This window comes from Artemia franciscana, chromosome 4 (genome assembly GCF_032884065.1).
Source record: "Artemia franciscana chromosome 4, ASM3288406v1, whole genome shotgun sequence".
NCBI classification, from domain to species: Eukaryota; Metazoa; Arthropoda; class Branchiopoda; order Anostraca; family Artemiidae; genus Artemia; species Artemia franciscana.
This window is the reverse complement of record NC_088866.1, coordinates 30,131,059-30,145,367: the sequence shown is the minus strand read 5'-3', so window position 1 is coordinate 30,145,367 and position 14,309 is coordinate 30,131,059. Positions and strand designations below refer to the sequence as shown.

The following is a 14,309-nucleotide window of genomic DNA, read 5'->3' as shown; positions in this document are numbered from 1 at the left end:
GGAATTTTCGGCCTTTTACGAAAATATTTTCTCTAAATAAGTTGAGGAAACTGAAGAACTATTACTAGAACTTGAGGGCTTTTTGAAGCTGGGATTTTATGAGACACTTTTTACATTTTTTAAACGCTGAAAATGTTTATTCTAGTGAGGAACTTTTTTTTTGAGGCTAAATAACCTAATAGAACTGACGAAATAAGACCCGGATTTGATGTTTTAATTTTGTAAGACGCTTTTTTTTTTACTCTTTTCGTATTTTGGTACGGTCAAAATACAAGATCTTGAGAGAAACTTGTTTTGGTAAACAAACTAATAAAATTGAAATAACATGGCCTGAATCTAGAGGGCTATTTAAAGCTTTTATTTTTTGCAATACCTTTTTTATAATTTTTGAAACACTCAGTATTTATTCTCATGATGCACTTCTTTGGGTTAAATAACCTAACAGAATTGAAGCAATAAGACCTAAATTTAGTATTTGAAGTTACAGTTTTTGAGAAACTTTTTATTTAGTCTTTTTTTAGGCACTTTAAATGTAAAGTCTTTGGAAATACTTTTTATTTGTAAGTTGATGAAATTAAAAAAAAAATAAGACTTGAATTTAGAAGGTCGTTTGAAATGTTAGGGGGCTAAAAGCAGGAGAGTAGCTCCAGCATTTATACTGGGGGGTAAGAAGGGGTCCATATCTGGATAGTCAACCGGCATGGTCTATACAATATATTTTTCTCCATTTTAGGGGGGAGGGGGCAATTGCCCCCTCCCCCTCCCCCCCCCAAAAAAAAAAAAAAATGCCCCTGCTAAAACGTAAAACAACCACTTTTTTCATTAATCCGGCAAATTTAAGAACAATGGTTTAACTGTAACGTACTTAAAATATATCGAAATATTTAAAAATAGATTCGATTAAAATATAATGAAATTAGAGAATAAAAAATTGAATATATAAAATAAAATTATAATTTAAGAACAGAATAACAGTATATTATTTAAAAACAGAAATAAATATGATTGAGACATCCGTCTCCATGCTTATCTTCCTTTTAATTTGTCACAATTCGATGTCTTGAAAATCACTTCAACATGGTCCCATTAGCACGTGCAGCAATTTCAAAATTGGCTGACATATTTTTCTGTTTGAGCAAATACTTTATCGTTAGTATCCGACATCTCTTTGACAAGAAGAGGACTTACTGTCAATTAAAGATGAACAGGGAGATAAAAAAAAAAATACTGCAAAGATTTGAAAAAAAATTCCCAGCAAAAGAAACTTGCACCAGAAAGGACTGATAAAACGTCATAAAAATAAAGAAAAACAAGAAAAAAAACTACTGCATCAAAGGGAAAATAGACGAAAGACCAAAAATACAAGCACCTAAAAATAGAAGAAAAGAAAAAAAAACAGAATGAAAATTTGCTGGATTATTTCTAAAATGTGAAACGAAAGTGTCGTAGGCACACTGATGCCAAGTCGAAGCACATGTGCCACAGATGCAACACCAGTGCCCAAGAGAGTTTACAGATTGTTTTTTTTTTTTTTTGGGGGGGGGGGGTATTTTGTTTGTATGCTCATATGAATTATTATTGCCATTTTACGAGTCGGACTAAAATTTTAGGGTGGGGTCAAACCCGGTAGCCTCCCTTGTAGATCCGGCCTTGGCAGTGCCAACTTGGCACTGCTGGGTTAGCCTAGGTCAACTACATATGAGCAAAAGAAACGCAGCCTGCAGAACTAGAGCGTGGGAGGCACCCCTATGCACTTACTACAGGCTATATTGAGGATTGATACCACTTACGCTGCTAAAAAGTACATGTACATACACTCCTTATTTTATGATGCAATTTTAGCTTCGGAGAATCCTTATGTTGTAAGAGTTATGTTGTAATCCATATGTTGTAAATCTACCATCAGTAACAATCCGATGGTCCAGTTCAACCAGCCTAAAATTCACTCACCATCTGACGGTAAGTCTTCTAAGCCAAAAAAAGAGCCCTTAAGAAACACTTACTAATTATAAACTAAACAAAATATTAGAAGTTAAGGATTAAAAACTTAAAATTTACGTTTTGGAAGAAAAACTATTATTTATTTTCTCAATTCATTATTTAAAAATTCGTAATATCTCTGGTAGGAGCTGTTCCTTTATTTATTTATTTAGGAAACAATAGATTTATTAAACTTGTCTATTCTCAAGACCAGAAGGTTAAGTTCATGTAATTGGTGACACCGCAAACCTATCTAAGTGAAAAAGGGGACAGGGTTCTCAGGGACTAGAAACACTTCAACATTCAGCTCCAAGGCTGATTTTCAAATTTTTTACGGTAATATACCATAATTCTGTATTTAAAATGATGGACCATTCATAGTTTCAGATTTTAAGAAATAATGATCATTTATTTTTCATGAGTGCTATTCATCCTTACATAAAACAGTTTTACCTTAAACAAATAAAAAATAAATGAAAAGAATATAACCTAATTTAGTTAAGTAAGAGCTAATTTAGTTAAATCAAAGGTGCTTAAAACAATGAGAGCTCTCAAGCCCAACCTTAATAAGTCTATTGGCTTGTCTTAGCAAGCAAAAACATAACAATTATTCTTCGCTCTTGGGCAATAACTAAAACACTGGATATGCGTTGACGTCTGAGGCTCGTAAAATAAAATGGATAAAGTAGCGTTTCTGGCATTCATTCGGACTGGCATTAGAGAACTAATACAAGATTTAGAATAGCCTAAAGTTTTAGGCTTAGTCCGCCTAAATTTTTTCATCCCCCAACCGTCCCCCTAGATTTTGAAAAACACCTTTTTATCATTTTAATTGACGAGAAATTTTTATTTGATATTTTCACTGAAAAAAATCGAAGAATCTAAAGAATGTTTCCTAAATTTGAAAAATAAATTTTGCACCCCCTCCCCCTTAGATTTTGAAAATGAGTTCGCACCCACCCTGCATTTTTGGGAATTGGCACCCCTGTACGGTTTAATACTCTATAGCTCAATTACAAAAAAGTGTGCTCCCCCGCACAAGCAGACATCTATGCAGGCATCGCTTGTGCTTCAAGCACTATCTTAAGATAAAATTAATAAGCTGAGAAGGTTAAATTTTATCGAAAATGTAATCTCTTTTGAACTCATCCCCTATCTTCAACATATAGGCTCTCATGTGGAGGATCATTTAAGCTTGTACCCCTATAAATTTTGTGATCCTTACCACTGTATCCATAATTTCTTATGTTTACACTATAATTTGCTTATTTCCAGGGATTTTTTTGGTTTTGTATTCCCACCCAAAATCACTCTAAAACTGAAAAGATAGTTGGTATAGCACATAGTTGATTAGGTGTAGCATTTAAACAGCTGCAGCAGATGGCTTCATCTTTGGATCTGACAAATTCTTTAGTCAGATAAAATTCTTTTTGAATTTGAGCAATAATGGGAACCGCTGGACGGAATTTGAATTCTTAGGCTCCTTAAATAAATTGGAATTATTCAAGGATGATCCATTAATCTGTTCCGTATCTTCAGTCGGAAACATTTAAATTAATCCACCAAACAAAACGGGGCTTAAAATAGCCACCATTATAGAGTGAACGCACACGGATTTTCCGCGACCGTATTTACAGGCTAATGATAATTTCACATTCCGTCATAAAACCTATAAATTACCATAAGTAAGTCGGTAAGATTTAAATTAATCTGCCAAATAAGACAGGGCTTAAAACATCCACCGCTATGGAGTGAACACCACATCAATTTTTCTTGACCGTTTTTACAGGCGAAGGGTGAACTACGTTGTAGAACCTTTAACACGACCAAGTCTTATGGAGCAAATTTTGTCCGTGACCTAGGCAGTGACAAGAACAATCGTGCTCTACATAGAACTTTACGTGGTGTAGGTTTGTCACGTTATGGAAAAGTAAAGATAAATGCGACAGAACAGAAATTTCGAAGGATCCACTTATAGATAAAAAAAAAAAAAAAAACATTAATAAACTTTTCCTAGACAGCCTCCTTCTGACCACATTAAATCGTCATCAGAGCTTCAATCTCCATCTCTACTCCACAAGAATAATTTTAAATAATTTGCTCGTGGTGATTTTAGACTATGATGTGATTTTATGGATATCTAGCACGAAAGGACTTGTCTAAATGTTAAAAGCTATACTTAACAAAACTTGTCTGCTTATCATAAGGAATTACGCAAGGGGTGTGAAAGCCACTTAAAACTTTTCTAGCAGTGCATCTCAACTCACCCTAATAGAAAAACCTCAGACATAATATCTAAAATTGCCAATTACACAAAGTCTTTTTTAAGCAAGTGTTTGTGCCCCAATATCAAAGAGATTTTGAGTCAAATACATATTTGTAGTAAATATAGCTCAAGTTCGTAATTTTCCGCGACACCGCCTTACAAGGTTCTTTCAATTATGTGTGTTTCTTTATGTGTTACTCTATAAGGGTTTTCTATGTTTATTAGTGTTCCCTATGTGTGTTTTCTTTTTTTGACTGTTAACTAAATAAGAGTTTTCCATATTTTTTTTATTTGTTACTCTACAAGTGTTTTTGATGTGTTGTATACACGTATTTTCTATTTCTATTTTAATGTGTTTTCTATGCGTTACTCCACGCACTATAGCATAGTATTGTGGATGAAAAAAAAAATGAGAAACTCTTTCTGTGAAAAAGTTTAAAATTACAATAGCATAACTCAAAACATTTCCATGTCCAGTCAGGCATATTCTTAGATCTAGATTCTTAGAACATAAACTTTTGGAGAATCTTTCGTTTTCTCCAAAAAAAGAAGAAATATAAATTACATTAGTTGAACTTACAAAATAAGTCTCCCGTGTTTTAATAATAATAAAAAAAAAAAATATATTTTCACTTTGCTTTACAGGTTTTTACTACCTGTGGCTCAACTCAGTTTGGCAAGTCCGTTTATAAAAACTCACTGTAAAATAATTAGATTATTACATAAATGTATAATAAGCCTACTGTATCTTAGTAATAATTATTAATAATAGTAATTACTTCGTTAATTCTTATAATACAAATTATTATGACTTTTAAAGCTTCGGCTTTATTAAACACTTATTACATTTTTCCTTTTCAGACACTCAAAATGTTTATTCTAATGAGACAAATTTTGGGGCTAAATAAACTGATAAAATTGAAGATACAACATCAGTATTCAGCATTTAAACTTTAAGGCTTGTGAGATATTCTTTTCTATCCTTTTGGCTTTTTCTGCGCTCGGAATTTTCGGTCTTTTAAGAAACTTTTTTCTCTAAATAAGTTGAGGAAAATCATTATGAATCAAATTATTATGATATTATAATAGAATAAATAGTAATCTTATAAACTATCACTAATTACTATTGACTTATTAATAGTAATTAATGGATTATTAATTATATATAATTAGTGATAATATTCCTATTATTTATTACTACATAAACTCCTATTATTATGGAAATTAAAATAATAATAACGAAAAAAAAATAGCATTACCAGAATTCAAAATTTGTTTCACATGCTTGCAAGGAATCTTGTATATTTTTTTTACCTACACACATTTTTCTTTGATTTTGAAAAATCGTGAATTACAATCTACGCCAACAACGTTTGTTTATCACAGACATTCAATGAAATAGACCATCCTGGGCAGTGAAGGCTTTTTAGAAATTTTCAAGATTATAAGTTTGAAAAATCAAAAAAAAAAGTGTTAAACAACCGTCAGTAAATTATAGATGGCGTGGACAGGAAAGATTTTATATTTTTGAACGACTACTGATCATAATTTACTACAAAATATTTTGTTAAGACAAAAAATGAATAAAAAAAATCGTAAAAATGTAACAGCCAGCATAGTTCAATAGTTCTAAACCAATTGGCTAATTCAATGACACATTGATGAGGCAGCCATGGCTTTCAGAAATTTTCAGAATTAGACAAGTTTTATTATGCATAAAAAGGGTTATTAGGAACTAACAGTACATTGTAGGTGGCTGGGAAAAAAAATTCAATTTTATGAAAGATTGCCGATCTTAATTTTTGCGGCATATTTTGTCAAACAAATTGTAAATGCAACAGTAACAATAATTTGAAGGTTCTAAACTTATTAGTTATCACAGAAGTTATGTTAGAAAGCATTTTAGCCATATTCGGGTAAAAACAGTCTTTTTATGATTGCATCACTTTTCAGTGATACAATTTCATTTTTTACTTTAAAAACGGGACTCCAACTTTGAATTTATGTGTGAATGAGTCCAATCTTTATGTTCCGTAATCAAAATCGGTTTATTTTGAAGTATGATATATGCCAAAGCTATCACAGAAGCTTTTACAAGGCAAGAAATGGAGTTTTGCAAATTTTAACAAATTATGGATTGCAGGAAAATGAGAAACATATTTTTCAATTCTGGCCTCTCTTATGCCTAGGGCAAAATCTTGATTATCCCCCCGTTTTCCCATAAAATTCTCAGGCCAAATTTTAATGATTTCTTTATTTATCAACAACTTTTTCTATTGGTTAATTACCTAATATCTTATTTTGTTAATTATTATGTTAATTTAATTATTATCATTATTTAATTATTTTTTTATTTCTGAATTTATTTTTATTTTTTTATTAATTCATAATTTATTTTATTTTTATTATTTAAGTGTTTTTATTGGATAATTTACTCTTACTTTATTAATTATTTAGTAATTACTTTTATTTATTAACTGTGCCTTCTACTTTATTTTAATAAAAATAATATTTCAAAATTTTCAAAATAAGGAACTTGCGCCGGGGCAGGTGCCCCCTCTGTAGCCCCGCCCTAACTGCCAATGGTCACTTGCCCCTAGGAAAACTAGAAATAGCAGGGCTTCTACGCCCTTTTTTCTGTAAAAAGTTCAAAAAGTGACTTAGGGCATGAAAAAATGACCAAATTGTGACCAAAATAATATCAGTTTACAGCGTCAGAAGTACATCTTCTCGAATTCTCAAAGACGTTATTCCATCAATCCAAATTTTTTATTTTTCATTGTGCTTCTCTTTGTCGTATATTCCTATTTACTTCGCATATAACGGTACAATGAATCACATCAAAAAGGGAACTTTTGATTGGTACGATATAAAGAAAAAAACATTCAGATACATTTGTCGAACTAAACGGCGTCACCAAACATGTGATCAGTTCTCCTTAGACTTCTTTTTCAGCTGCGATGCGGTGAGAGTTTGCTTTGTTTGTGAGTGTTGTCAGTCTTTTTTCTGGGGCTGCAACGTCTTTGATATGACAATTCATTTCATCTCTTACTGCCCGAAGACTTTCCAGGATGGCCTGGGCCAGACTAATTTCTTTTAGATTATTGCGGTCGATCCTTTTTTAGCCCATCAGCTCCCTCTTTCAACAAACTGTCAGCAACCTTTTGCTTTGACGTACACCTTTCTCGTTGTGTTTGTAGGTCTCTCTGCAGATTTGACAGTTCTTCCTTTCTTTTTTGTAGCTCTTCAAGCAGTTTAGCATCTCCTTGGTCAGATTCCCCCTTCCCACAGCCACCTCTTGAACTTTTCCACATTCATGCTAAGCTTCAAGATGGTTCATGTAACTGGCTCAAGCTCCCCGTGCAAGCTTCATCAGGTCATGTGTGACAGGAACGTCCTCGGGCTTGTCTCCAAACATGTTCAACCCGTCAGCAACTGTCAGCTTCACATTCAACATTCTTTCTGCCATTGCTGCTCTCTGTTCGGGAGCACCTTAATCTTTCTTGATATTGAGAAACCGATCTCAACATCAGCACGTTCATAGGATAAACAGAGGGCTACTTTGACAACACCTAAAAGGTATAGGTACTTACGTTTCCCAAACAAATCTTCACAATACAGCAAATTGACCCAATATTCCTGAACTCTCATCATAGCTGCAAAGTCTGGATCCTTCTCAAGCTCCACGAGCTTCCGCTCTTAATCCAAAACATCTAATCTTGATACACCAACTTACAGTTCCGTAGCTATGAAGCCAGTATCTTTCAAACTCATAGCTTTTTTCTCTCTGTGTGATGAAATCATCTGAAGCTCTTCAAGAGTCTGGCAGAGTCGCTGTTGGAGGAGATGTATTTTAGCAAGTAGGAAGCTGAAGCTCTGAAGTGTTCACGTACCCTCGTAAAGAAAGACTTCTTATGACGTTTTTCAACATCTTTAATGTAATCATAAGATACCACGATATCCGCAAGGCTCTTCATATTTGACGAATCCTTAAGTAGTTTATCATCTAGCATCTTAGTAATTATTTCAGCACCCTATTCGTTCAAGATACGCTCGGATAGCACTAGCATGAGCTGCCTTAGCTCCGCATACAAGAGATGGATCAGTGGCTTATCGTGCTGAAAATTTTCAGTGAACTCTACGAAATAGTTAGCACTGTACGCAACCAACTACAACTCTGCCTTCATGGTTTGATTCTTACACAGATTTGCAATTAACAAGTACGAGTTCGAATTCACAAGTCCTTCGTTTTCCTTAGGGATAAACTTTAGAAAGTACTCAATCAATGGTTTCCATTCCAAAAGAACCCTTCGCAAAGCTGGGCCAAGTGTAGGCCATCTGATGGACACGTGCTTTATAAACCTTACAGTTGTTACATTCATTTTTGCTATATCTTCCGAAAGTCCTCTAATCAAGCCCGCCAGCCCTGCAAGAAATAGCACACTGCAATAACCAACAGTGAAACATCGTTTGCAATAGCGTTTAGTCCTTTTCAGAAAGCATTATGGACAATATGGATCTTATATGTCCTAATATCTAAAAATTCTTTGCTTTGACCTTCAGTTATTTGAACCTTTTCACTCTTTGTCAAGCACCAAACTTTTTTTTATTAAAGAAAGGTCCGTCACTCCCTATCATAGGAAGGTTTCTGAGGCTTAAATTGGCTTCATCAATTGTCTTCACAAGGTCAAGTTTTAAATCTTCTGCTTTGACACGGCCAATGAAATAGGTAGCTAAGTGACGACTGACAGTCCTGTTCACTTTCTCAGACCAGAATCTGACTCGAAACTGAAGCTCTTTCTTACTATCTTCATTTGTCTATCATCAAATTCAATAACGTAGTAGGTACCATTTACATCACCCAAGATCATCCTCTTAAAGTGAGGCGATAAAACGTCAGCTATGATGTATGCAAATCAGCTCCAAGAGCGAAGTTTTTGGGAATCCAATCCCCAAACATAGCTTTGAAGGTGGTTGCAAAACCATCACAAGATACAGCAGGAAGATTTGACGAGACATAGAGATAAGTTCAGCTTTCAAAGTATTGCTATTCAAACAAACGAAGGGTAGCTGAGATTCAGAAGGCAAAGAGTCTCCACTAGCGTTAACGCGAGATGCTACTGCCATCCGTAGCTAAAAAGGATCTAACTTATCGCGCACGTTTTGCCAATAACTTTCTCTCCTAGCATGCATGCTCCAGAGCATGCTAGAGTAGCTCAATGTACCGATACACGAGCAGCAGAAAAATACAAGAGCATCACTGAGCACTTCAGTACACCAGTCTTTATAGGGTCGACCTGTGGGATCATCTTTTGACAGCCATTCCTTCAAAAATTCGCGCTTCCACATTGTGCAGGTCTCACTTTAGTATAAAGTTACTAAAAAAAAATAAAAGGAAAATACAATACCGGCTCAATTTCATGTAAAAATCAAAAACAAAATCTATCTTTTCTTTACCAAACGTTTGATCCAGAAAAACCATACTTCCATTAAAACTGAAACCTTTAGCCTACATACATCTAGGTTACAGATGTAAAGATTCTTTAGAAAGTTTTATACTAGATGAGGGATCAGATGTGCCACCACATCAAACCTCTTGACTGAGGAACAGGACAGGTTATGCATGAAAACCTACTAAGAGGAAGACAAATGGGATCAACATTAGAATTAATTCAAATATACTACTCAAGTTGATCTTAATCTGCCTCCTTCTGAAAGGACGTCATCTATTAACCTAATCTCAGACTCCACAGGCAAGGATCGTCAATCCCTCTCTCTGCTCTCATTTACATGCAACAGCTTTACATAAAATGAAAACAAAAACCTGAGTAGCAGTTCTAAGGAATACAAGAAGACAGTTTCAGCCATTTATGTCATGACAACGACAAAGTATTCCGTTTTTAAACTTATACCAAGAAGAAAAGATGAGCAGCACTAAATTCTTGCCGTTTTGGGTGGAAGTCAAATACTGAAACCTACCTTGTCAGCTGCTGATGTTACGTTTGTCTACAAATAAAAGTACCTGAGTGGAGACCGGCTATATATTTGGGGAGCAGCTTCTAAAACTGAGAGCCGTTCAGCGCGAAAGAAATGGCTTTTTTCTCAAATCCTTCCACTCTAAAGGGTTCTCGCGTTGGCCTGGAAGCACAAATTCTTGGAAAAAGAAAAACTCAGCCATTTTCTTAATGAAAATGACTTTAGTGACCATTTTCCAAAAATACTGCCACATAGTGACGAGCTTTAAAAATAGTGAATCTTGTTGAAATAGCGACCACGTAGGAAGCCTGAAATAGATTGGAAATAAACGAACATAACATAGGAATACTACCTCCGTTTGCAAGCAAATTTTCGGAGATTTTGTCCCTTTGATTTTCTAAGACCTCGCCAAGATAATTTGCAAGTTTCTTTGTTACTTGTTCGACAAATCCGTCAAGTTTTCCAAGGTCGTCAGATAAACCAACAAGCTGATCCAGTGTTCCAACCTGTACAAACAAATAAATTGATAAAATAATTACATCCACTTGTACCATTAATGCTACTAACATTGTACAGCAGCACCAGCCCGAATGACTCTGACATCTGCGCACGCTCCTCCTCCACCCAAACCCATTCAAACCTCTTCCAAATCTTTTCAGGGACGACCTGCTTTTTGTTTGACCTCCGATGGCTGGCCAAAACCCCAATCTTTGGCAATCAGCCAATATTCATCTGTAAACTGTTATATCCACTTTAAACTTTGCTTCATTACAGCCATAGAAAGTGGGATCGAATTACTTTTTTCATGCGAATTATCGTCCGATATATGTTCAGTCAAACGAGTGCCTGAGACTGTGACAATTCATTCTGAAAATATTTAACAAATCCTCCTTGACCTTTTGAAGCGTCCCCGTTACAGAACCGTACTTGAGGTTTGTCGGCAAAATACTGAAATCTCAATTATAACGTTACTTGGCGACATCGAACAGGAAGCTTTTTTGTCAAAGATGAAAGTTAACGCTAAAAAAACGTCAGTTCTGACAGTAAATTTTATAAAATTACCCCCTTCTATCACAAACCCCATTCCTCCCAAAATCTCTGTCACATACATTAAACTACTTGGGGCGACAAGTATTGTTGACATGAAGTGGGATGCCCATGTTCAAAACAAACTCAAACAAGCTTCCTCTTTGTTGTCCCTTCTAAAACCTTGATAAAATATTTTTGCCCCCATAAGGATCTCTTCCAACTTTATTGTTCTTTTATTCGGCCAAAATGGAGTTTGCTTGTCCAGTGTGGCATTTCGGTCTTTCTTCAAGGTATATTTATAAGATTGAAAATGTCCAAAAACGAGCAATATAAATGGTGAAGGGAAGATGCCATATCATTATCTACTAGGTAGGTTTAAACTCATCACGTTGGCCAAAAGAAGGAACCTCCTGTGCCTTCGTTTCTTTACCAAGACCCAGTCTGTTCCTCGATTATGTTCCATCATCCCCGAACCCTACCTTCCCGCCTGCAACAGACCGTCTCGTATAAAATATCAAAAAGTCCCCAAACTAACTCACATTCCCGCTAAACAACAAGAGGTAAGAGCTTATATGGTACTTGTGACGAGGTCGGAAGAGCCAAGAGCCCATATGGCATAAGCTCTAGCAAAATTCTAAGAATCAATAGATTGATTTAAAAGGAAAATCAGAGGCTTAATGCCGGTCAGGATTTAAAATAAGAGCTCTGAGACACAAGCTCCTTCTAAATATCAAAATTCATGACGATCCTATCACCCACTCGTAATTTAAAAATACCTAATTTTTTCTAATTTTTCCTCTCCTTTCATCCCCCCTACCTCCCTCCAGATGGTCGAATCGGAGAAAACAACTTTATCGAGTCAATTTGTGCAGATCCCTAACACGCCTACCAATAGTCATCGTCCTAGCACATACAGAAGCACCAAACTCGCCAAAGCACTGAACTCCCCCCTCCCGCCTAACTCCCCCAAAGAGAGCGGATCTGGTTCGGTCACTTCAATCCCGCATCTACGATATTTGCTTAATCTACCCACCAAGTTTCATCCCGATCTCTCCACTCTAGGCGTTTTCCAAGATTTCTGGTTTCCCCCTCCAACCCCTCCAATGTCATCAGATCTCGTCGGAATCGAGCTCTGAGACATAAGTTGTTTATAAATATCAAATTTCATTAAGATCTGGTCACCCGTTCTTAAGTTAACAATACCTCAATTTTCTAATTTTTCCGAATTAACATCTCCCCCTCCCACTCCCCCAAAGAGAACGGATCCGTTCTAATTATGTCTATAACGTATCTAGATCTTGTGCTTATTTTTCCCATAAAGTTTCATCCCAATCTCTCCACTCTAAGTGTTTTCCAAGATTTCTCCTTTCCAAGCCTCCAACCCCCTATATCCCCGGATCTGATTCGAAATGAAAATGGAGCATCTGAGACATAAGACCTTTTTATATATCAAGATTTTATTAAGATCCGACCGCCCATTCGTAAGATAAAGAAACCTCAATTTTCACGTTTTCCCAGATTTCCAGTTTCCCCCTCCAACTCCTCCCCAATGTACCAGATCTGGTCGTTACTTAAAATAAGAGCTCTGAAGCACAAGATCCATTTAAATATCAAATTTCATTAATATTTGATCAACCGTTTCAAGTTACAAATGCTTCATATTTTCTAATTTTTCTCAATTACCCCCCCCCCCCCAACTCGCCCAAAGAGAGCGGATCCAGTCCGGTTGTGTCAGTTACGTATCTTGAGCTTGTGCTTTACCACCAAGTTTCATCCGGATCTCTTCACTCTATGCGTTTTCCAAAATTTCCGGTCCCCCCTCCCGACTCCCCCAATGACACTGGCTCCGGTTGAGAATTAAAATAAGAGATCTGAGTTACGAATTCGTTCTAAATATGATATTTCATTAAGATTCGATCACTGTTTCGTAAGTTAAAAATACCACATTTTTTCTAATTCAACCCTCCCCCCAACTCCCCGAATGAGAGCAGATCTGTTCCGGTTATATCAATCACGTATTTAGGACTTACGCTCATTTTTACCACCAAGTTTCATCCTGATCCCTCCACTCTAAGCCTTTTCCATTATTTCTGCCCCCCCCCAACTCCCCTAAAGATACTGAATGCTGTCAGGTTTTAAAATAAGAGATCTGAGTTACGAGGTCCTTCTAAATATGAAATTTCATTAGGATCCAATCACTCCTTCATAAGTCAAAAATACCTCATTTTTCTGAATTAACCCTATCTCCAACTCCCCCAAAGAGAGCGGATCCGTTCTGGTTATGTCAATCACGTATCTAGGACTTGTGCTTAGTTTCTTCCACCAAGTTTCATCTTGATCCCTCTAGTCTAAGCGTTTTCCAAGATTTTAGGTTTCTCCCTCCAACTTCCCCCCCTCCAGTGTCACCGGATCCGGTAGGGATTCAAAATAAGAACTTTGAGACACGATATCCTTAAGATGCGATCACTCGTTCGTAACTTAAAAATATCTCATTTTTTCTAATTTTTCCGAATCAACTGTCCCTCCAATCCCCCCCCCCAGATGGTTGAATCGGAGAAACGGCTGTTTTTAAATTAATCTAGTCTGATCCCTAATATGCCTGCCAAATTTCATCGCCCAAACTTATCTGGAACTGCCTAAACTGGCAAAACTGGGACAGACAGACCAACAGAACGACTGACAGAACTTGTGATTGCTATATGTCACTTGGTTAATACCAAGTGCCATAAAAAATATATTACAAGAGTTTTGTCCCAAGTTTATTGAATTATATTATAGCCAGGAAAACTAGTCATTAATTTTATTGTTGTCTATTTGTTTTTTTTCTTTTTGCCTTGCTAACTAAGTTTTGACTCATCTTATTTATGTATTTTGTACAATGAATTATCTTTGAAGTGAAGGTCAAGTTGTTTTGATGACATCGAAACATATATATATATATATATATATATATATATATATATATATATATATATATATATATATATATATATATATATATATATATATATATATATATATATATATATTTGCGATAACTAGAGCTATTAGTGACGTA

The 14,309-nt window shown here is 35.5% G+C and overlaps 1 protein-coding gene across 2 annotated transcripts in view; it reads right to left on the bottom strand.

Annotated features, from left to right (window-relative positions):
- LOC136026280 (V-type proton ATPase subunit C-like) overlaps positions 1–14,309 on the bottom strand; it is a 55,019-nt gene that overhangs the window by 36,095 nt on the left and 4,615 nt on the right. For both annotated transcript variants that reach the window (XM_065702670.1, XM_065702671.1), the window contains exon 3: positions 10,575–10,728. In XM_065702670.1, the coding sequence (XP_065558742.1) occupies positions 10,575–10,728 (154 nt within the window). The remainder of the gene's footprint in view (positions 1–10,574; positions 10,729–14,309) is intronic.